Consider the following 23,257-nt stretch of genomic DNA (forward strand, 5'->3'; position numbering starts at 1 on the left):
TCTCCACATGACCTAATTAAAAATCAAACCTGTTGGATTATAACCTGGTGTTCTGTTCAACTTTTGTCCAGCCCAGTCCCTAACACCTGCTCCACGTGGTTACCCGGGGGGTGTGGGAAGAAACTGCGCTCACCTTGTAGTTACGTGTTTCACCACGGGAGGGCACTGTCGGCAGTTTGTAGTGACACGATTTCACCGTGGAGGGGCGCTGTCACAGACCGGAAGCTTTGTAGGGACCCGCCAAACGCAGCGGAAATGACGATAGTAAGGTTCGAATCAGCCGCGCGGAAGGAAGGGGGAAGAAAGCGAAGTTTCTACCCGGCCAGGGGGGAGTCGAGTGATACCCAGGGGGTGGGGGTGGGGGTGTGAATGCAGTGGTAAAATATGTGTTTGGAAATTTAAGAAGAGGTGAATGTGAGAGTTAGATGGGGAGGAGGGACATGCAGGAACTGAGAGCTGTGATAACAAGACAGGCTGCAGCAACAATAACAGACAGCAAAAAGGAGGGCGTGGCACCATGAAAGGACAGTATTATTCCCAACTAAAGCACAAAGAGAAAGGAAAGTTCCAAACAGGCGTGAGATAAATGTGAAGGTTGCACTGAAGATAAACCCTGGAGGTGGGAGATTGCTGGTGCTACTTCAGATAGAAACTTAAGTGGGAGCTCGTTTTTAAATCAGCACTAACTTTTAATTGCTATTTCTTACAAGGAGCATGAGGGACTATAAAGCGCTGCTGGAACAGTTTGAGAAACCATTCCAAACTCTACTTCACATACTGACCATGGGCATATCAGGAGCTACCAATGCTTTTCATGTTCTACAGCGTATCCAATCAAAGCAGCCTCTCCATTGGAAAACTTTTACAGAGACGTTGTGCCAGCTTGAGCCACTGTTGGAAGGAAAGGAGCAGAACCTTCATCTGTAAGAGCCTTTAATTGTGAACATTTCTGATATTCTGCTATGTTCTCTAAATTGGTAATAAATCTAAATCCACCAAATTCATTTTACTCCAAACTTTGAAGTCTATACACAGATCACTGGACTAAAGTTCAGAATTGATGTAATTTAGGCTCATGCCAGCTGTGCTCACCTGATAACACTCAACTTTTCATTAGAAAGTTGTAGATTCCAGTCCTCTTCCAGAACTTGAGTACAACAACTTGGTCTGAAAGTACAGTATTGAGGGTATGCTACATTGGTAGTAGTGCTGTCTTTTGGACTTTAATTGAGGTCCTGTCTGCTCTCACCAGTGGGTGTGAAAAGAAATTCTATGGTATTACTTTGGGGAGAACTCCCAAGTTTACTTCAGTGTCCTGGACAATATTTATCCCACAGTCAACATCCCAGAGACAGATTGTGATTGTTGGCACATTGCTGTCTGTGATTTGCTGTATACTGTATATAAAGGTTGCTGTGTTTCCGACAACAGTGATTGCATTTTGGGAATGCATTGTAATGTCCGGTAGTTGTGGATTTATAAATGTGAGCTTTTTTAACATTTCCAACATTACTGTTAAATATACAGATTTTTTTAGTGTGTCTTTGAATGAAGACTATATCTATTCCCTCAGATGGTTGTGAAAGACTGTGTGACAGTGAAGAGTAGGGTCTTTTAAAATATAAATATTTTATATATATATTCTTCACCCAGGCACCACTAAAAACATTTATCGTACCTGCTTTGTGGCCATGAATTCTGCATTCAGCCAGTGACTACAGTTTGAAATTGCTTTTTCCTTAAGTACTTTGAGATGTTGTGACAATGTGAAAAGTAGCACATGTGCAAGCTATTCCCTAATTTCATGATTTGAGGGTCATAATTTTTGTCTTTATTCTTTTTCTGTACTTTTCTCTATCCCATTGACCCAACGGTGAAGAAACCAATAAATGTATCTTGTGACACTTGCTCACTCCTTGATTTGGAAACACTGTCCCTCCTGTCAAATTATTCCTTGTGATTTTCTATTTGCATTAAGTTGTGAACAGGATTTAAGAATTCTGCAATAGAGTAAGTAAATGGGCAGAAATTTAGGATTTGGAGTAATTTGTGGGAAAGTGCAAGCTTGTCCCTTTTCACAGGAAGAATAGCAAAGTAGCACATTATTTAAATAGAGAAAGATTGGAGAACTCTGATGTGCAGAGGGACAGGATGTTCTGGTACGTGAATCGCAAAACATTAACATCCAGGTACAGCAAATAATTAGGAAGACAAATGGAGTTGGGAAGCAAGTTAATGCGTAGGACCTTAAAGCGATCTCAGGATTGCTATCACTGCCACGTGCTACTCAGAGTAGAAATAGCAGGGTATCAGATTAACTTGTGGCTGGAGATATGGTATAACTGGTAGGATTTCAGATTCCTAGGCATTTCAGTTCTGGTGCAGGTGGGACCAGGACAAGCTGGATGGGTTGCACCATCTCTGGAGTGGAACTGATGTCCCAGGAGGGAGTATTTGCTAGTGGGAGAGTTTAAACTGAAATGGCAGGGGTTTGGAACCGCTACAGAATGATAGAAGAGAGGGAAACAAGGGTACAAGCGTCAGAAAGAATGGGAAATAAGAAACAAGATAAGCAGAGAATTCAAGGGCGAGACTCAAACAGTTAATGTTAAAAAGACAAACCTTAAGATCTTATGAGTTCAGCTGTAGAGCGTTCACAATGAAGTGGATGAATTAGCTGCAGAAATAAAAATAGACAGGTATGATATAGTCGGTACTCTGGAGCCATGCATATGGGGTGATGAGGGATGGGGAATGAATATCCAGGGATAATCTGTTTTTAGGAAGGACAAAGAGGAAAAGGAGGTAGGATAACATTGCTGGTGAAAGAGAATATTAATGCAGTCCTGAGGAAGGATATTAGCTGCCGAGTCTCCCCATCTTCTTTGCTTATCATATTTGGTGTATAATCGTATATAAATAGAGTATTAAATATTATTTGGGATGTGTATTAATAATTGGGATATGTTTTATGATCACTTTTGTCCTCAACTGTGTTGCTCAGGCAATAAATCATGTGAACAAATTGAAGGATTTGAGATAAATTGTGGTCACAATAATGTAACTCTCAGCTGTCTTCTAAACAATGTATTCTGCACTCTGTTCTGCTACCCTGATGCCCTTTGTATGGTACATATCTCGGTACATGTGACAACAATAAATCAAACTCATTGTTTTATTGTTTGTTCTTTTTTAGAAAACCATTGTTTTATCTTTTACCAGCGATGGTCAGAAGAAATCTTCTATCATTTCTTCATCTGGGGAATGCTGTTATACCTAAAGACTGTCTGTATCATCTCATTGTCCAGTTGAGGCAAAACTCACATACTGATCTGTGGACGCAGAAATTACTTGATATTCTAGAGCAGGATGTAGAGGGTGGAATAAGACATTTGGAGGGATCTGTTTCACAAACGCAGCAATTGAAATCTCTCTGTCAAAAATTAGTGGGGTTTTCTGAAGAGCGCTCAGATTCTGAGAAAAGATTAGGGTGGTACTTCAGTGAACAGAAGAATGAATCCTCTGAAGGTACAGCAGACAAGCTGGTGTTAACGCAGAACCCTAAAAAACGGAAAAACTCCATGGAAGATGTGTTTCACTTGGATGATGGTGAGCGAAATACAATGAAGAAAATCAAATTGTCGGAGGACATTTCCTGTTTGGAGCCCTGTAATGGCAACGAGAAGCAAGATATCACCACAAGGCCTGGGACCTTATCCCTGGAAAGTGTGCAAGTTGTCTGTCCACAGGCGCAAAGCCGGTTGGATATCAGTGAGGTGGAACAGAAATCACCTCCAAGCACACACAGGAGTCTTAATTTGCCAGAACATGTTAAGGTACAGATCAGCTTCATTCAAATCTATGTTTGACAGAACATGTTCAATATGAGTTTGATCATCCTTTGATATGCTTGTTATCTTCCAATGCCTTTTAAGATTGGTTTCTTTAATTAACTTAGATTATTTGCATTTTGGAAAGTTTTTTTTTCAGGCATATATGCATAGGCTTGGAAATGGTTTGTAATATGTGGATGAACCCAAGTTATCACTTTGATGTACTCAATAGAAAGGAAGGCCAGGTGAGCAACACGGGAGGGAGATCAAGAGGTTGGAGGAGTAATCCCAAAGCTCCATCCTATACATCCACTTCCTGAGCTTTGTGCTATCAGCTGATACAATGACAAAACTCTCAACTGAACCAGAATATTTTACATCCAAGCAGCAGTTGAGGACGTTTCGGCTGCACTTCACAGCAGTACTGAGGGAATACTGCAGTATCAGAGGTGTCTTTTGAGTGAGATGGTTAACTAAGACCCGATCTCCCCGTAGTTTCTTCAGTCCTATATCTAATCGACAGCGCCATGTTACCACCATGGGTAAGACAAGAGACGGGTTCCAAATCCATTTCTTAGAATCAGCGTGGAAACAGACCCTTCAGCCCAACATGTCCACACCAAACCTCTGAAGAGTAACCAACCCAGACCCATTCCTCTACCCTATATTTCCCCTGACAAATGCACATAACCTACACATCCCTGAACACTATGGGCAATTTAGCATGGCCAATTCACCTAAGCTGCACATTTTTGGATTGTGGGAGGAAACCTATGTAAATGTGGGGAGAACATCCAAACTCCGTGAGGCTGGAATCGAGCCCAGGTCCCTAGCACTGTGAGGCAGCAATGCTAACCACTGAGCCAGCGTGAAGCTCTTCTTAATTTTTGTTCTGCCTTCAGTCCCTGATATACTTAGTGTTCTGATGAATGAGGTTTTCCTCCAATCATAAATTCAGGGGATGCACAACATGGAAACAAACCCTTTGCTCCAACTCGTCCATGCCAACCAGGTATCTTAAATCCTAGTCCCATTTGCCATCATTTGGCCCCTATTCCTCTAAACCTTTCCTATTCATATACCCATCCAGATGCCTTTTAAATGTTGTGATTGTACCAGCCTCCACCACTTCCTCTGGCAGCTCATTCCATACGGCAAGGTGAAAGTGGGTACTGCAGATGCTGTAGATCAGAGTCAAGATTAGAGTGGCGCTGGAAACGCACAGCAGCTCAGGCAGCATCCAAGGAGCAGGAAAATCGATATTTTGGGCAAAAGCCCTTCATCAGGAAATCCATTCCATACACACACCACCCTCCATGCAAAAAAGGCTGCCCGTTAGGTCCCTTTTAAATCTTTCCCCTTTCACATTAAACCTATGTTCTCTCGTTTTGGACTCCCATACCCTGGGCAAACACCTCATGATTTTATAAACTTCCAGAAGATCACTCCTCAGCCTCTGATGCCCTTGGGGAAAACAGCCCCAGCCTATTCAGCCTCTCCCTATAGCTCAAACCCTCCAATCATGGCAACATCTTTGCTAATCTTTTCTGAACTCTTTCAAGTTACACAATATCCTTCCTGTGATAGGGAGACCAGAACTGAACGCAGTATTCCAAAAGTGACTTGACCAATGTCCTGTATAGCTGCACCATATCCTCCAACTCCTGTACTCAATACTCTGACCAATAAAGGAAAGCATATCAAACAGCGCCTTCACTATCCTGTCCATCTGCAATTCCACTTTCAAGGAACTATGAACCTGCACTCCAAGGTCTCTTGGTTCAGCAAAACTCCCCAGGACCTTACCATTAAGTGTGTGAGTCCTGCCCTGATTTGCCTTTCGGAAGATGCTCAACTACTTTTCTGACTTGTCCCAAAATATTCACTCTCCTGAACAGGCCTAAAGCTTACTTTTACTTGGCCCTCGTTTTGGTGAGGCAAATTGTTGGTTCTGTCTGAGTGTTTACTCAGGCTGCCTACTGTTTCAGTGTTTAGCCTGTCACTCACTCCAGCAACATTTTCTGCCCTTCACAGTACTTTTCCTGTACCTTCTGGATTCCTGGTCCAACTCCAGCTCCCATCCCAGCAATTTTCAGGCTTCTTGCAGGGCATTACAATGTTATTTCCCCTTCTGAAAAATACCTTCCTGTTTGCACTGTTTGGCTCCTGGACAAGATTACAGAAGTTATAGTACATACTGTCTGGGGACCAGTAACTTGACAAGTTTTTGGGTTCTCAAACTTTGTCTGAGAGTATAAAACCACAAGTTTCCATGATTTTTGAACAAACAAAAATAAGCTTCACTGTGTAGAATTAGTCATCGAGTCATACAGAAACAGACTCCTTAGCCCAGATCATCCAAGTCGACCTGGTTTCCTAATGTGAACTAGACCCATTTGTCTGCGTTTGGCCCATATCCCTCTCTACCTTTCCTAACAATGTATCTGTCCAAATGTCTTTTAAATGTTGTAATTGTACTCGCCTCTCCACTTCCTCTGGCAGGCAAAAGTGAGGACCACAGATGCTGGAGATTAGAGTCGATAATGTGGTGCTGGAAAAGCAGGTCAGGCAGCATCCTTCCTCCCAGCTCTACACCCCTCCCATTTATCTCACCATCCACTTGGCTCAAAGCCTCATTCCTGATGAAGGGCTTTTGCCCGAAACATCAGTTCTCCTGCTCAGGTGCAGCCTGACCTGCTGTGCTTTTCCAGCACCACACTGTCAACTTCCTCTGGCAGCTCATTCCATATGTGCACCACCATCTGGATGAAAAACCTGCCCCTCGGGTCTCTTTTAAATCTATGCCCCTCATGACTTTATAAACCTCTATAAGGTCACAAACAGTGAAGAGTCCATAATACAGAAGAGGTGGCGTTACAGGGGAAAAGTCCCAGCCTGATAAGCTGCTCCTTATAGTTCAACCCCCCCCGCCCCCCCCCCCAGTCTCGTTAATATCTCTGTAAATCTTTTTTGCACCTATTGCATTTTAATAACATCCTTCTTACTGTCTCATAACCAGAATTGTACACAGTAGTCCAAATGTGGCCTTATCAATGTCTTCTTTTGACGTAAAATGACATCCCAAATCCTGTATTCAGTGCTCTGACCGATTAAGGCAAGGGTGCCAAATGCCTTCTTCCCCACCCTGCCTTCCTGTGGCGCCACTTTCAAGTAACTGTGTACCTGCATCCTTGTTTGACAACAGGGCCCTACCATTAACTTGGTTTGTCTTCACAAACACAACACCTCGCATTAATCTAAATTAAACTCGATCTGCCATTCCTTGGCCAACTGTCCCAGTTGATCAAGATCCCATTGTAAGCTTCTTCACTGTCCACTGTACCACCAATTTTAGTGTCATCTGCAAACTTACTAACCATGCCTGCTATATTCTCATCCAAATTGTTTATATAAATGACAAACAACAGTGGACCCAGCACCAATCCTTGTGGCACAGTGCTTGTCACCGTGGTGTCGATGATACAAATATAGTTGCTCAGGGGTATTGCAAATTCTTCCCTAGCTTTCCACAATGTCCTGGGATACACTTGACCAGGTCCCAGGGATGTATCTACCTTTGTGTTTTAAGACCTCCAACACTTCCTCTTCTGTAATGTGGACTCTTTTCAAGACATTGCTATTCATTTTCCTAAGTTTCCTAGCTTTCATGTCTTTTTCCGCAATAAATACTGACAGAAAATATTCTTTTAGGATCTCATCTGTCTCAGGTGGTTCCTTGTTGTTCTTTAAGGGCCGTATTCTCCTGCTAGTTACTCTTTCGTCCTTAATACAGAACGACCTCGATTATCCAAATGAGATGGATGGGGGAGTCATTTTGTTCGGATTACTGATTGTTTGGATAACTGATCTGATCGTAAACAATGGAAGTGTAAATGGAACCCCATGAACAAACCCTCAGCCAGCAGCGCCAACATGTGTTACAACAGTCAACTTGATCAAATCGAAAGACACTCTGGGACGAAGTGGGGTTGTCTTTTCTGTAGTTTTATGTGGGTTCTCAAATGTGTGCCTGGGTTTCTATCAGTGTTTCTGCTTAGAGCTGCGCTCATTCAGGTCATTGGGTGAGGTACTCAGGCCTAGAACTGATTGTCCAAAATAGTCAAACCCAAACCTTGGATTATAGTTAAAGTACAAGGGAAAAAAAGCTGCATGTAAGTCTGTAAATGTACTTCCTGAAACTTTCTGCTTTGTATGACAGGGAGAGAATAAGACAGAAAGAAGGAGACAGAGAGAAAGGGGGCAGAGACAATGTGTGTGAGAGAGAGAGAATGAGACAGAAGGGCAGTGAGGAAAGAATGGTAGAAAGGAAAGTAAGAAAATAAATGGCAGAGGCAGAGCAGGAGAGAAGTTGGAGTTTCTGTAAGTAGTGACAGAGTCCGGTTTCCAATCTCAAACTTTAGGATCTTGAGATCTTGTTCGGATAATCTGAAATTCAGATAACCGAGATTGTTCTGTATACTTGTAAAATCTCTTTGGATTATTCTTAACCTTATCTGCCAGAGCTGTCTCATGTCCCAGGGATGCACAACTGTCCTATGAGGAAATATTTGTTCAATTAGGCCTGTATTCACAAGAGGGGAAATCTGGTTGAAATGTAAAACATTCTAACGAGTGAACAGACTGTATTGCAGAAAACTGTCTTAGGATATGGGGTGAGCCATTTAGGACTGAGATAAGGAAAACTCTTCACTCAAAGGGTAATGAACCTGTGGAATTATCTGTCACAGAAGGCTGTGGAGGCCAAGCCACATTGATGAAAGAAAGCTAGATAAAAGTTTAGATGTTGAAGGTATCACGGAGTATAGGGAGAAAGTGAGAATATGATGTCGATGTAGAGAATTAGCCATGATTACACCAGATTTGGGAGCAGTCTGGAAGGGCTGTAGTTTCTAATCTTAAAATAGCAAATTTTAACAGATTAGACCACCCCTAGTGGGGCACTGCAACAGAAATCAGATCAAACGGTTAACAGAAACTTATAGACATATGCTGACCATTCATGCTAATAACTGTTTCTGGGGTCTGTTCCAAATAACTCCCTCTTTCTCAATCTGGAAAAGCCAATCCCTCATATCTCTCTAAAACAGATGTGGGTAGCCCTGACAAAATTTAGTTATGGCCCATCATTGTCTCCCACTAAGTTTTGCCTTCACTTTCAGTATTCTTAGTAGCTTCCAAACCCAATGGGATAGCCATTTCCACTCGTTAATAAGTGGCATTTAACTGTCCACTAAAACATCTTCTAAAACTGCTCCCCATTTGCAGTCTAATCTTCATCTGTTTCCGTTGTAATTTAAGAAACAAGAACAAGTTCGGACTCTTCCTGTCATTGTCTTTTATATGCATTGAGAATTTCTAAGAACGTGAAGAATGATTTATAAATACAAATTTTTTAATTTATTGATTTCAATATTTAATAAGCTCTGAACTACTTTGCATATTTTAAAAGGCATGATAAATATATAGGTTTGTTCTATATTAAAATGTTTACATTCACAGTTGTGAAATAGTGACACTGATGAAATGTTCACTGGTCCTTTATCTACAGATTATCTACAAGCGGAATATGCGTTGCTACTTAACAACAGTTTGTGTTTATAAAGTGCATTTAATATATTGACACCTCTGAAGTTGCCTGATCCCAAACAAATTTCATACTAGCTGCTTATTTGTACCTACCCCACTCAACTCCAAGCTTTCAACCCAGCTGAACCACCAGGCTGCAATCCACTCGCTACTATTAATGGTCTCCAGTCAACCTCTCTGTAATCTCGACATACCACATTAGATGTAATGATAATCAATTTGGGGTGCTTTTTGTTGTCAAAGCCACATGTTCAGCTCCTTTGCCTCATACACTGTCACCTCTCACTTCTCTTGATGCTTCTGCTCAGTAACCCTCCACGTTATTCGCTCAAAACCTGTTCTGTTGAAACTTAACAGTCAAAAACTGTAACCTGTGGAAATGTCGCAGAATTAGTAAAAGTAGGATACTCCAGTAGAAGTAGAATACTGTAGATGCTGGAAATGTGAAATAGAAGCAGAAAGCATTGGAAAAACTCAGTAGGTCTGGCAACATCTGTGAACAGGAAACTGCAGTTCCGAAGAGTCTTTAGATTCAAATGTTAACTCTGTTTTCTCTCCACAGAGCCTGTAAGGCCTGAATTTCTTCGGCATTCTTTGCAGAATTCCTTGACAGGTTTGCAGGAGTCTCGATTCGCAAAGACCAGTAAATCTTGTCCCAGGTTTTCCTTTTGTCTTTTCAGAGTGACAAAGCATATAAAGCAATCACTGATATTAAACATAAACCTTCCCCAACCTGACCCTAAGTAAAATAATTAGCATTGACCTCCACAATCGGTGATCAGAAGGATAGTTTTAAGTGTGGAGAAAGATTTGGATTGTTGCAATTACAATTAAACTTTGATTCTTCTATATAAACAAGTTATAGCCGTATTGATACTTCACCCTTCTTAAATTAGTAATACTGTGATGCCTTATTGCATTGAATTCAATCGATAATGTTCTGCTATCGTTTTTCCTCCAGAAGCAGCATTGTCAGCACTCTTAGCTTGTTAGAACTAACATTGCTAAATAATATATTTATTAACTGCACTCAAAGGAGATTAACTGAATAATCATAAACTGAAAACATTAAACCATTATGTAAATGTAAGATACATAATCATATGTAAAAAAGTGAGTAGTAATATTGAGGGAAAGAGAGACTGGGAAACAGTAAAATCAAATAAAGCCCATTTAAAGCCATGGGCGGTTATTAGATGAATATTTATTGGAACAAGCCATTTGGTTACATGTTTAAGTTTCTAAACCTGTCATTCATATACAAACTTTTTTGCTTTAAGGCTTGTATACCCAGCCTGAGGGATCTGTTTGGGGCTGAATCAGATGTAAGTGTTTTTAAAATTTTTTATGTCTACTTAAAGCAATATTCCTCCTGGAGGAGGTTTATACTCAAAATGTAGAAATAAATTTTCAATAGTCTTCTGATTTATTGGAAATTTGCAGCAGTGCTTTTACTTAATGGTCTGAGAAGTGGCAGATGGAGTTTAATTCAGATAAATGCGAGGTGCTGCATTTTGGGAAAGCAAATCTTAGCGGGGCTTATACACTTAATGGTAAGGTCCTAGGGAGTGCTGCTGAACAAAGAGACCTTAGAGTTCAGGTTCATAGCTCCTTGAAAGTGGAGTCGCAGGGTGATAGAATAGTGAAGAAGGCGTTTGGTATGCTTTCCTTTATTGGTCAGAGTATTGAGTACAGGAGTTGGGAGGTCATGTTGCGGCTGTACAGGCCACTGTTGGAATATGGCGTGCAATCCTGATCTCCGTCCTATCGGAAAGATGTGAAACTTGAAAGGGTTCAGAAAAGATTTACAAGGATGTTGCCAGGGTTGGAGGATTTGAGCTACTGGGAGAGGTTGAACAGGCTGGGGCTGTTTTCCCTGGAGCGTCGGAGGCTGAGAGGTAACCTTACAGAGTTTTACAAAATTATGAGGGGCATGGATAGGATAAATAGACAAAGTATTTTCCCTGGGGTGAGGGAGTCCCCACCTAGAGGGCATAGGTTTAGGGTGAGAGGGGAAAGATATAAAAGAGACCTACGGGGCAACTTTTTCACACAGAGGGTGGTACGTGTATGGAATGAGCTGCCAGAGGAAGTGGTGGAGGCTGGTATAAGTGCAACATTTAAGAGGCATTTGGATGGGTATATGAATAGGAAGGGTTTGGAGGGAAATGGGCCAGGTGCTGGCAGATGGGAATAGATTGGTTAGGGATATCTGGTCGGCATGGACGGGTTGGACCGAAGGGTCTATTTCCATGCTGTACATCTCTATGAATCTATGACTCTATCAAATTATTACTTGATGGAAGATAACCCTTACTAATTTAATTATTTGTATAATTTATATTCGGACAAAATTTATTCCTAACTGTTGCCATCCAACAACAGCGGTGAATGATGTAACCACATCAAATTAGTGAGCTGAGAATGCTACTGTTTATGCCAGGGACCAAAATAACTGAGAAGAATATTTAAGGCAAATTATGGCAAAATAGCTACAAATTCTCTCTCATTTTAATAACTGAGAGAGAAAACCACTGTCGTCTTTTCATTTATGTATGAGGATGTCGCTGGCTAGGCAGCATTTATTGCCCATCCCTAATTGCCCAGAGGGTAGTTCAGAGTTAACCACATATATTACATATTGGCCACACCAAGCAAAGATGGCAGTTTCCTTCCGTCAAGGACATTAATGAACCAATGGGTTTTTCTGATTATCAATTCATGGTCATCATTAAACTTTTAATTCCAGATTTTTAAAATTGAATTCAAGTTCTACCATCTGCCGTGGTGGGATTTGAATCCAGACCCCAGAACATTATCTCTGGATTAACAGTCCAGCGATAATATCACGAGGCCATCACCTCCCTCATCAGGCCAATGAGAAACCTAATAATGTCAATGATATCAATGGTGTGATTTAGGGACTTTAATCACATGAAGTGGTGTGTTTGTGGACAGGTAAATGTTGAAGATTACAACAGATTGTTAGTCAGGTTCAGAACTAGATAGGGCCTTGTCCTCCCCTGCTGTCATTTGCTTTCTTTATCTGGCAAGGTTCTGTTGTGATTGATCCTGAACACTGAATTCTGGGATCATCTTAATTACAGCTCAGCTGCAGTTTTATTTCTGAAATCAAATCTATTGTCTTTTTCTTCTCTTTACAGAAGTTGGAAACATCTGACGAACTAAATATCTTTAATGAATGTGGTCCAAGCCAGGTAGGACCAGAGTGGATTTTTTTCCCCCTCTTAAAGTAAGAACCTGTTTGCAGTTAACTGAACTTCACATGATCTTTGTTAAGGTGGTGACACATTCTGCCAAATCTCCCTGGCCTAGACCTTCTGTTTGGAGCACCTTCATGGGTAGGTCTTCTACCTACTCGTGTTATGCTTCCCTGATGCTGGTTATATTTTCGGCTCCCAGTATAATTAACAACACAGCAGTCAAGAGCAGCCACTCAGCAGTAGGCATCTTACCTTTGTTCAGTTTGAGTTCTACCAAGGCTCCAAACCACATTATACCCTTGCTCCAATCATGAGCAAGGGGCTATATTCCAGAGATATAAGTTAATTTTGTTTTTTGGCTGGCCAGCATTCATTGCCCATCCTTAGTTGCCCTTGAGAAGGTAGTGGTGAGCGGTCTTCTTGAACCATGGTAGTTCATGTCCTATAGATAGATAGATCCACAATGCCCTTGGAGGAGGTTCCAAGGGTTGTGACCACAGAATGTCCTTGATATCAAGGCAGCACTTCATCAAATATTGCATCAAGGAAACTTTTAAATAGAAGTCAGTAGGAATCTAGGAAAACTCTTCAGTGATTGGAGCCATACCTAGCAAAAAGGTTGCTGGAGGCCAACTCCAAGACACTCTGCAGGAGTTTCTCAGGGTAGTTTCCAACCATCTTTACCAACTTCATAAATAAAGTTCATTCTCATCATAAGATCAGAAATGATGATAGTTGGAAACTACCAAGAGGAACCCAGTGGTTTCACATTGTTTATTCATGTCGTCTCAGAAACTGAAGCAGAACATCTGTTCTGCCTGCAGAAAGACCTAGATAATATCCAGGCTTGGGCTGTTAAATAGCAAGTATTATTTTATGTCACACCTATGCCAAGCAATGGCCCCCTTCAAAAATTGAGAATCTTATCATTTCCCCTTGATGTTCAACAACATTGCCATTGCTGAATCCCTGATCTTTTGTTTCATGGAGGTTATTATTGGACTAGCCATATAAATATTGTGGCTACAAGAATTGGTCAGAGGCCGGAGTTGTCTGGTGAGTAATCCACCTTGTGATTCCTCAAAGCATGTCTACCATCTACAACGCACACGTCAGTAGTGTAATGGAATACTTTCCACCTGCCTGGATTAGCAGAGCTCCAACCACACACCAGAAACTCAACACCATGAAGGACAAAATTTCCCATCTGCCGTGAGTGCATATTGCAAGGAGTGTGTACCATTTAACATTTACTGCAGCAACTTATCAAGCCGCCTTCAAAAGCAGCTTCCCAACCCATTACCTTTCGAACCAAAAAGGACAAGGGCAGCACTTAGATTGGAAGGCCATCAACTGCTAATTTCCCCTCAGGATTGGGTGCATTATCACAATTCTGGGATATAATGATGCTTTTTAATTTCTTACATGGAGCTGTTAAAAGGTAATGTCATATCATACAGTGTATTGGCCCCATTTCTTGATAATTCTTAAGTGAGTCTAAAGTTGAACACTATCCCTGCCAATTTGTATTGACAGACCATCCCCTGACTTGGAACAATATCAATGTTCCTTCACTGTCATTGGGCATAAGTCTTGGAACTCTTCTTCCCCCTCCCACTCCCACCAAAAAAAAGCAATGTGGGAAGGTAGCTAACCGCCACATCGCAGGCAATTAGGGTTAGCAGCAAGTGCTAACCCTGCCAGCATCGCTCACAGTCTTGAAATATTAAATAAACTATCAGCTATGGTAAAGTTTGCCTGGGAATTTGTATTGGCAACCTTCAGGAGGTTAGAAAGCAGGTCAGTGGTGAGCTTTATAAAGCAAATAGCATCATTTTGTGCTGCTTCCTTAACCCACAAAACATTTATGTCTTCCCCTTCCATTGCACTCCTTTGCTCATTTGAAAATGCTGGAGACTGGAACTGAGTGAAAGCCCTTCTTGTATACACCAGCCCTGATTAAATACATGTGGTGTTGTCCCAAGATCGCCCTCGAAAAAAGAAGTTGGAAGCTGAGCTTGTCCCCAGTTCGTCCATTCCAGATCCAAAATTAGCAGCCTGAGGTTACGGCCACCTGTGGCTTCTCAGAAAAGTGACAAAGTTTTTTTAAAGTGGGGGAGATTAATCAGGATTTAGTTATCCATCTAGTAATGTATTGTGGTAATTAATCATCTTACATAAACACACTCAATATAAAGTTCTTGGGGATGGTCTGTTGCAATAGCATTCAACTTTTGACTCACTTCAGAGTTATCAAGAGATGGGGCCCAAACACTACTGTATGACATTATCTTTTAATAGCTCCAAGTAAGAAATTAAAAAGATTCATTACATCACAGAATTGTGATAATGCACCCTTTGGTTGGACAGTCTAGAGGGCAAAATTTCCAGATTACAGCATCTATTTGGCAAAGTATTATAGTTCAAAGTCTGTGAGAAGATTTGTAGCTCGGGTGCTCGTTGTTGTGGTTCTGTTCGCTGAGCTGGGAATTTGTGTTGCAGACGTTTCGTCCCCTGTCTTGGTGACATCCTCAGTGCTTGGGAGCCTCCTGTGAAGCGCTTCTGTGATGCTTCCTCCGGCATTTATAGTGATTTCTACCTGCCGCTTCCGGTTGTCAGTTCCAGCTGTCCGCTATAAGCAACATGAGTTCGACTGGGACAACACTACTATTATAGGACAAGCCAAACAGAAAACAGCCAGGGAATTCCTAGAGGCATGGCACTCATCCACAGATTCAATCAATAAGCACATCGACCTGGACCCAATATACCGGCCACTACAGCGGACAGCTGGGACTGACAACCGGAAGCGGCAGGTACAAATCACTATAAATTCCGGAGGAAACATCACAGAAGCGCTTCACAGGAGGCTCCCAAGCACTGAGGATGTCACCTAGACAGGGGACGAAACATCTGCAACACAAATTCCCAGCTCGGCGAACAGAACCACAACAAAGTATTATAGTTGCATATCCATCCTGCATTGATCTTGTAAATTGTATATGTTGTTCATAAGGCTTTTGAAAATTGAGTTGCACATTACGTTTTTTGTAGCTGGAGAAACTCTGTTCATTATTGCGGCTGTCTGAACTCCCAGAGCACCTCCTGCCCCTGACCTGCATCAAACTGATCTCCTTGTCATCTGATCTCAGTTACAGTAATGCGGCTGTGCTTGCTCGGAACCTCTTCCTGATGAGGGTATGATCATTCTGTGTGCTGTAATTTGGAACTGAAATTTGCAATTTTCTTCCCCCCAGCTTTTTCACCTTAATTGCATAGTCTTTTCAGCCTTTGAAATTTGAATGGGCTCCTCTCTCATCATAAGCAACACTGGATACCCAATATTGCTAAGCCACAAGTAACTGCAAATGTTATAATTTGTTATAATCATTTGTCTAGCATTGGACCATGCTCACCCACGTATGGAAAGATGTATTGCTGGTCCTATGTTATTCCTAGTAAGAAATCCTGAATTGGAGAGAATGAATGCGGAGCATTGGCAGTAGTAGTTTCTGAAGATGTTTTCACCACGTCTACACTGGAAATGTCAGAGCTAGAGGGTTTTGAGCAGAAAATTTATTTTCACACACTCTGATGAGAGGTGAGGTCATGTTGGTAGTATTTCTACTACAAATATTTGATTTGTCCTATCTGTATGACTACAATGTATATAAGTGTTAATGATGCTTTATGGCAAGATTCAGAGAATTGAGTGTTGTGTGGTCTCTGGGTTTAATAACTTTATAAGGTAGTTTGTACAGAGGAAGTGAAGATTGATATTTATATACATGCATGTGGCTATAAATGATATAAAGCTTTTCTGTTGGCCTACATACCAAAAGCAGTGTTTAACTGAACCGTGAAGTTTGTTAGCTTCTCTAGTTTGATTTAAACTTGTCTCATCATGGTTCAGGAGGCCATTTGGCCCACCCAATCTAAATTGGCTCTTTAGAGAAAGCAGAGATTGTCCCATTTTCCAGCTGTATCCACAGAACCTCTATAAACTCAAGTGCCCATCCAATTTCCTTTTGAAATCATGCAATGTCGCACTGGCCCCAGTCAGAAGTGAGTTTTAGGTTGCTATCACTTCACCATTAATTAATTGTAATCGATTTAACATTAGAAATGTTCATTGCTATCCAGTGACACTTGCTGACTGTGCAAGAAAACTAGGCTAAAGCTTTCTGCGATGCCTCCCATAGTCAAATATAATGTTAATGTTTGTTTTGTGTAAAGGTACAATTTGGGTTCAACTTGACAAATCACCAGGAGACTCAGGTACTAGTATAATTGTGCAGTTGAGTGAATGAGAGTCAGCCTTATAGCCTCAGTGATACTGTAGGTACGGTTAAATACAAAGGCCTTCTTATCTTTACTGATTGTGTCGTGTAACTGTCTCCAACTCCCCATTCTGTCTCTATGCATCTTTGATCTTTCAGTTCGCTTTTCAACAATTCTTATAACCTAAACTTTTATCCCTATTTAACCCTTAAGTAACTGAAACTGTTTAACTCTTAAACCCCCTTCAGACATGTTGAGAAAGGTATGAAGTACTGAAAACAGTTGTATAATGGTGTCCCCAAAACAAATGGCTTTCCATAGATGAAAGGCAAGTGATAATCCACATATTTATATATGTATTTACAGATACTTTCACTGACAGAGCCTGCCTCACGCTTTCTAATGGCTGCCATCACTTCATTTTGCAAGAAATATGTACGTCCATCCTGCACTGCTCTGATTGGGCCACTCCTTCAGACTCCAGATATAGGTACAGTAAGACGATTTGAACAACTGTGAGACTTGCATTGATGGTAACTGCTATCACTGTCTAAAATGACTAAATCATTTTGCTCTTTTTCCTTGTTTTTTTTAAATTGAATATCAAGCCGATATTCACCTGCAAGTTTTCCCATTGGGAAAAAAAAGAGAGTTTATCCGTGATTTCAGTAGTGATGCAATGATCTTGCTGTTTGCAAAATTATGTGTATGAACCGGTGCTTTTTCACTTTATGCAACAAGGTACTGAAACAGAACACGGAAACCAAAGAACTGTTAGATGAAGAATTTCATCTTTTGCAATCCTGGCAGCCACATTGCTAGAACAATTCCAACTAACAAATTGTAGTTGTAAATCTCTTAGTCCACAACAGACCTGGACACACAAGGTGACATAAACCCATACTTGTGCAAAGGTTTAGGGACCATGGGTCTGAACCAACTTGATCCTGTTATAGTGCACAAGTTCAGCATGCATTCTATGTCTTAAGTTATTCATATACATCAAGTACTCAAAGTTATGTCTGTATTCCTAAAAATTGACGAAAGTAAATCATAGGTTCCAATACAAATCAATATTGAAGTCAATTAATGTCCTTTGGGCATTATTTTACATGGAAAAAGAAACCTTCTACAAGTTGAAATACTATTGCATACATTTATAAAACTATCCATTCTTAGTTGATTGGTTCGCAAAATAAAATGTAGAGGAACCTCGATTATCCGAAGGACACAGGTGGGGAGTATTTCATTCGGTTAATCGAATTTCGGATAATTGCATGCCAGTTAACATAGTTTAGCCAAGCATCAGGACCTTGCGATCTTGCCGGATATTCGGATAATCAAGGTTCCTTTGTACAAATATTGAAAGAAACACAATACAGCTTCTATACAACTCAGAATTTTAGATTCATCTGGCTCCATCTAGTGGCTAATGTTACTTGATGCAGGAAGCTGCAGAGATCATCCACTGACCAGCAAGATAAATTCCCTTGGTATGAGAAGGAACCTGTTTCAGTGGGTGAAGGGGCTAGCCGAAGATAAGTACAGAGGGAGACAAGGCCAGGCCCAGGGGCTGAGGGAATACAGCAAACTGAGGCAGAGCTGGGGCAAGGGCAGAAAAAAAATAATGCCAGAGAGAATCAACTCCAGGCAGCAGGAATGTGGGATGATGATGTTAAACTCTAAGTGATAACATAATAACACAGGCCTCTTAAAAAAAAAAGTAAAATGAAATAACAACACTGCATCCCAAAGTATTATCTTTCGAAAGAAATCTAATTTGATTTAGTTTGAATTTGCAAAATCTGATGATTATAAAGTTGCATTCTCTAAGTTATGTAATTACAAATATGAAATCTACTCCAGATTGACTGCAAGGATTAGATTGCTCCAGATTGTTGTATCAAAGCTAAATTCCATCCTAAGAGTATTCACAATGTCCTTTCAGTGAATGACCACAATGCTTCTTAAGCCAATGTGGAATCTTCCTTTAACTCTTTCTGAAACTATTGTTGCTTCAGAGCCCAGTTGTAAGCTTGTCTTTTCACATTATAGCAATAACTAGAATATTTTGGTCTGTACATTAATTTTACCAAACTAGACAAAACTATTTTGCCTGCACTTTCATTTTTCTTAATTATTTGCAGGAAGTATTCAAGTAAAATTGATTTGCAGACTTGTAGAAGACTGCTTCGAACCAGAGCATCTAACAGTGATATTTGGGTAGTTATTCTATTGTTAATTAATGTTTATTGCTTGTATAATTTGTAAATTCCTCTCAAACAATGCAAAGTAGTCAATTCTTCTTAAAATTGTTTTTAAACAATTTGTACAAAAGTTTTTCCAATCTCTTCAAGATAACAACAAAATTGTTGCTTTAAAGTAAATTTAAAATGGATGCCTCCATGAAACAAGGACAGTATTTTCAGCAAAAGATTTTTTTTAAAATCTGCAGTCAATTTTGAGAGGATTAAAAACTTTTGTACAAATTGTTAAAAGCAAAATTTAAGAATGACTACTTTGCACTGCTGGGTTGTAGACTTGGGACAATTACGCTATTTGGAAAATCTCAACATTCAGCACTGCTTCATTATGCTTACAAAAATGTTAGTTAGGGTAAATGCAGGGAACTAGGTGTTTGAGTCAGAACTCCGAAGCTTTCACTGATTTCTAGTTAGTTATGGTTAAAAATGAAATTGGTTAAGTAAGCATACTGTAACAAAGTGTAGTCCCTTGTTTTGAAAGCAAACAGTAAAACTCCTCCAGCATAATTGAGATAAATGAACAGTTAATCTGTTTTTGGACAGAGCAAGAGTGTTAGGCCAGGACTTTGGGGAAAAAAAAACAAAGATCGATCTTTTACATAAGTTCAACGAGGCAAATTAAGTTTTATTTAATATTTTAGCCAAAGTCTGACCCTGGTGGTGTTGAACTTAGAGAATAAACCCTAACTAAAACTGGCAGACAACTCAAATGTACATTGGAAACCAATCAGCAAAGGTTGTACATAGTGGTAGATGGTATCTTAGAACAAATTCACCTCCCTACTACGAAAGTTGAAGAAATCACATAAGTGTTGATACAGGTACAAGAATGCAGACCAAACAAAATTTTAATGAGGGCAGAAAAATTTGGAGAACTGAAAATATTGAACTGTAACAATGAAAGATCATAATCTAGTAAGATTTTCTTTTAATGTATTACTAATTAATGTGATATGTTCACAGGCACATCTTGTCCATTACATGGAGTGAAGAGTTACTTTCTGTGGTACATACATTGTTTGAGAGAAAGGTGAGTAAGTTAGGTGAATACCACGACGCTAGTTAGTATCTCCCAACATGTTGTTCAGGAGTAATGTCACACTCTCTGGACCAAGATATCTTGGCTCAAGTGCCATCTGCACAGGTGTCTCTTAACATGTTAATTAAAAATGATAAAATATCAGATTAGTCTGATTTGTATCAGATGTAAATCTCATACATGAAGAGATTGTTTAAATTATGTTCACGTGGAATTCATTTGCACTTCTGGGGCCAACTTCAGAGCCCTTTGCAATGCAGTAGTAGCATCGCTACCCCTGAACCAAGACACCCAGGTTCAAGTCCCACTTGCTCCAGAGGTGTGTTAACAACATCTATCACCTGGTTAATTAGAAAAATAAGTTACAGATCATTCTACTATAACACACATTTCTTTAATGCAAATTTGCTATAACACACTTGACAAATTTGGGACACTTCCTAAAGTGGATATTGGTTATAACATGGGTTTGTAAGAGAGCGGAACTACTATGTTATAGCAAACCAACTGTATATATTAAAAAAAAAGGGGACAAATATGGTGTCTGGTTATCTAAATAGAACATCAAGTTCATAACTTGCTCTGTATCGTTCTTAGGTAGCATAACAGCTAACAGAATTGGACCAGCAACAGCAGGCTGAGGAGAACAATCACTGCCAAATGTAAAACTACTTCCCATTCATTTCAGTAACTAAGCACATAGAATCGACTTAGAAATGATCCAGTGTGTATACCATCTTAGCTAAAGGAGCACCTTTTTCCCCAAGATAATTAAATTATAAAATATTCTGAATTACTGTTATGCAGGTATTCCTATTTGTGTAACATGTACGCAATCTTCTCGTCCTAGGCAGCGATTACAAGCATACCTCCCAAGTCCTGCATATAACTTAGTTCCATGCTTTGTTCACCTCTTTTTTGATAAGAATTAACAACTTCAACCTACAGACTGCCTTTTTACTGCTGAACTATGGAAAGTAGTTGAAATATTATTTCCAGAGAAAAAGTAATATCAACAGGAATTTGTGCACTACTTACTGTGCAGATTTAAAATCTAATGTTTGCCCTTGTTAAATGGCTGATCATTTAAAGCGCTAAAGTTTGAAACGTTATAATTTTCTCATTGACATCTAAGTTACTTTATAGATTATTATTTTCTAGTCAAATGCAGCAATCCAGCAACTGCAAAATCTCTCGTGACTAGATCATTTGTTTTCACAATATTGGCTGAGAGGATATTATCCAGGAACTAATTTTCAACTTGAACCGTTCTCATTCTGTTTTTCTTAAAAGGTTGAAGTAACACCTGAACAATTTGAGCAATTTGTTCAGAAGCTAAGCCAACATGCAGGAAGTTTCAGCAAATCAATGAAATACGCCAAAGTGGTGCTGGCTGCACTTACAAAGTACCAGAGCTATGTAAGTATTACACCTGAGCTTTTTTTTTTTTAAGAAAAAGCTCAAGCTGGCCTCTTTTCAGGAGAGTTGCAGGAACAGGAATCCAATCATCGGCTTGCTCAAACTACCTTGCTCTCCTGTCAGGAATTGAAATAGAGCAGTAAGGGTGGTGGCGGCAGCACGATGTCCATCCACCTAGAAATGTATATAGTAGAATATTATGCAAGTGGTAATTTGCAATATCTGACCCATTCTGTTGTTTGTGGCATTACAACACAGGACATGTGATCAAATTAACCAAAACTCCAACCTTATTGCAGTCATGAGGAAATGCTACCATCTGAACAACCCAAGCACAATGATTCTGCTTCTTGGATTATTTCATATACTGTTATTTTAGTTAACTATATCCTTCAGAATGTTTTTTTTTCCCCAAACAGATAATAAATATCTCAGGCCAATAAGTGGGGACAGAGGGAGAGCAAGATGAGGAACAGGGGAACCTGATCAGTGTTGTGGAAGGAGGGATAAGGGTACAAGTACCAGAAATGGGCCCTGTCAACAACAGTGACTTTCTACTTCCCTGACTTAGATTAGATTCCCTACAGTGTGGAAACAGGCCCTTCCGAGGGTCGGTGTGGACTTGTTGGACCGAAGAGCAACCCGCCCTGACTAATGCACCTAACACTATGGACAATTCACCTAACCTAGTGCTGTGAGGCAGCAGTGCTAACCACTGAGCCACCCCAATAATTAGTCATATCTTTGTCCTCTGAGTTCTATCTCAGCCTACTCTCCTCCCCACCCCACCTCCTGGGGTCAGAACTGATGTTAAGAATTTATAACTAATCATTCTTTGTACTTCAACTGATGCCATAGCTGGGATTTCTTTTCATAGAACTGAGGGACTTTATATATGTCATCCTCACTTGTAATTATTCAGTGACTCCAATTGGAAAATATACTTACAAACTAAGGTATGATAAAACTTAGAATCAAGAGTTTTCAGGAAAGGGAAACTAATTAAAATAGATTTTTTTTGTAGGTAACATCTGTACACAAGAACATGCTGTACTGCGCCCTAGATTTACACAAGACATTTCTGAAGAAGTCAATGCAAGCAGCACTGAAGCACATTGTTACATGAACTGTTCTGGCATCTAGATGAGTAATTGTAATTACATCATTTGTGAAACTGGAAGTAATTTAATCCACAATAAAAGCAACTTAACATTAATGTAAAAATATATACAGTTTCCTATTTCAATTCACACCAATTAGTTTTCACCATTCAATAGTACAGTTTAGCTTTTTGTCTGGAAATATGCAATCATGACTGTGCAAGGTAAATAGGATGAGTTACCTTTTGATGGCCATTCATTCTAACTTTCCCGTGGCACCTAAAATGTACTTCTCTGCCATTGCTATATAAATTTCATTAAGAGGTCATCTACTTCTGAGATAAAGGTGACGTGGCCTGCCTGATAATGACTGCAGGCACAATCCTTAAGTCAGGCCCGACAAGTTTTGCCCAGCTGGCAATAAAACTAAAATTTGATAGAACATAACGTGAGCATTGCTCAGTGATGTGGGCCTGCATGTTCAAAATGA

The 23,257-nt window shown here is 40.1% G+C and overlaps 1 protein-coding gene across 2 annotated transcripts; it reads left to right on the forward strand.

The window, feature by feature from the left end:
* The first annotated feature begins 346 nt into the window (after nt 1-346).
* Nucleotides 347-22,887, forward strand: fance (FA complementation group E). 2 transcript variants are annotated; one of them, XM_043716896.2, is made up of 11 exons: nt 347-619; nt 711-923; nt 3,197-3,836; nt 10,721-10,765; nt 12,605-12,658; nt 15,719-15,862; nt 17,312-17,435; nt 19,093-19,168; nt 20,173-20,239; nt 21,542-21,667; nt 22,692-22,887. In XM_043716896.2, exons 2-11 carry the CDS (start codon nt 715-717, stop codon nt 22,791-22,793), a joined length of 1,587 nt encoding a protein of 528 aa, XP_043572831.2. In that variant the 5' UTR covers nt 347-619; nt 711-714; the 3' UTR covers nt 22,794-22,887. The 2 variants fall into 2 exon arrangements, with proteins under 2 accessions (XP_043572831.2, XP_087829773.1); XM_087973647.1 differs by having other exon boundaries at nt 347-923.
* Nucleotides 22,888-23,257: the final 370 nt, after the last annotated feature.

The sequence above is a fragment of the Chiloscyllium plagiosum genome, unplaced genomic scaffold, assembly GCF_037043375.1.
Source record: "Chiloscyllium plagiosum isolate Xiang-an unplaced genomic scaffold, Cpla_swu_hap1 HiC_scaffold_26, whole genome shotgun sequence".
In the NCBI taxonomy this organism is placed as follows: Eukaryota; Metazoa; Chordata; class Chondrichthyes; order Orectolobiformes; family Hemiscylliidae; genus Chiloscyllium; species Chiloscyllium plagiosum.

Bases quoted from the DNA above. Each gene is read 5' to 3' on its own strand.
- fance (XM_087973647.1), top strand. From the start codon at position 715: ATGAGGGACTATAAAGCGCTGCTGGAACAGTTTGAGAAACCATTCCAA. The intron at 12,659-15,718 runs GTAGGACCAGAG...CGTTTTTTGTAG, and splicing joins ATGAATGTGGTCCAAGCCAG to CTGGAGAAACTCTGTTCATT. The intron at 17,436-19,092 runs GTACAGTAAGAC...AATTATTTGCAG, and splicing joins CCTTCAGACTCCAGATATAG to GAAGTATTCAAGTAAAATTG.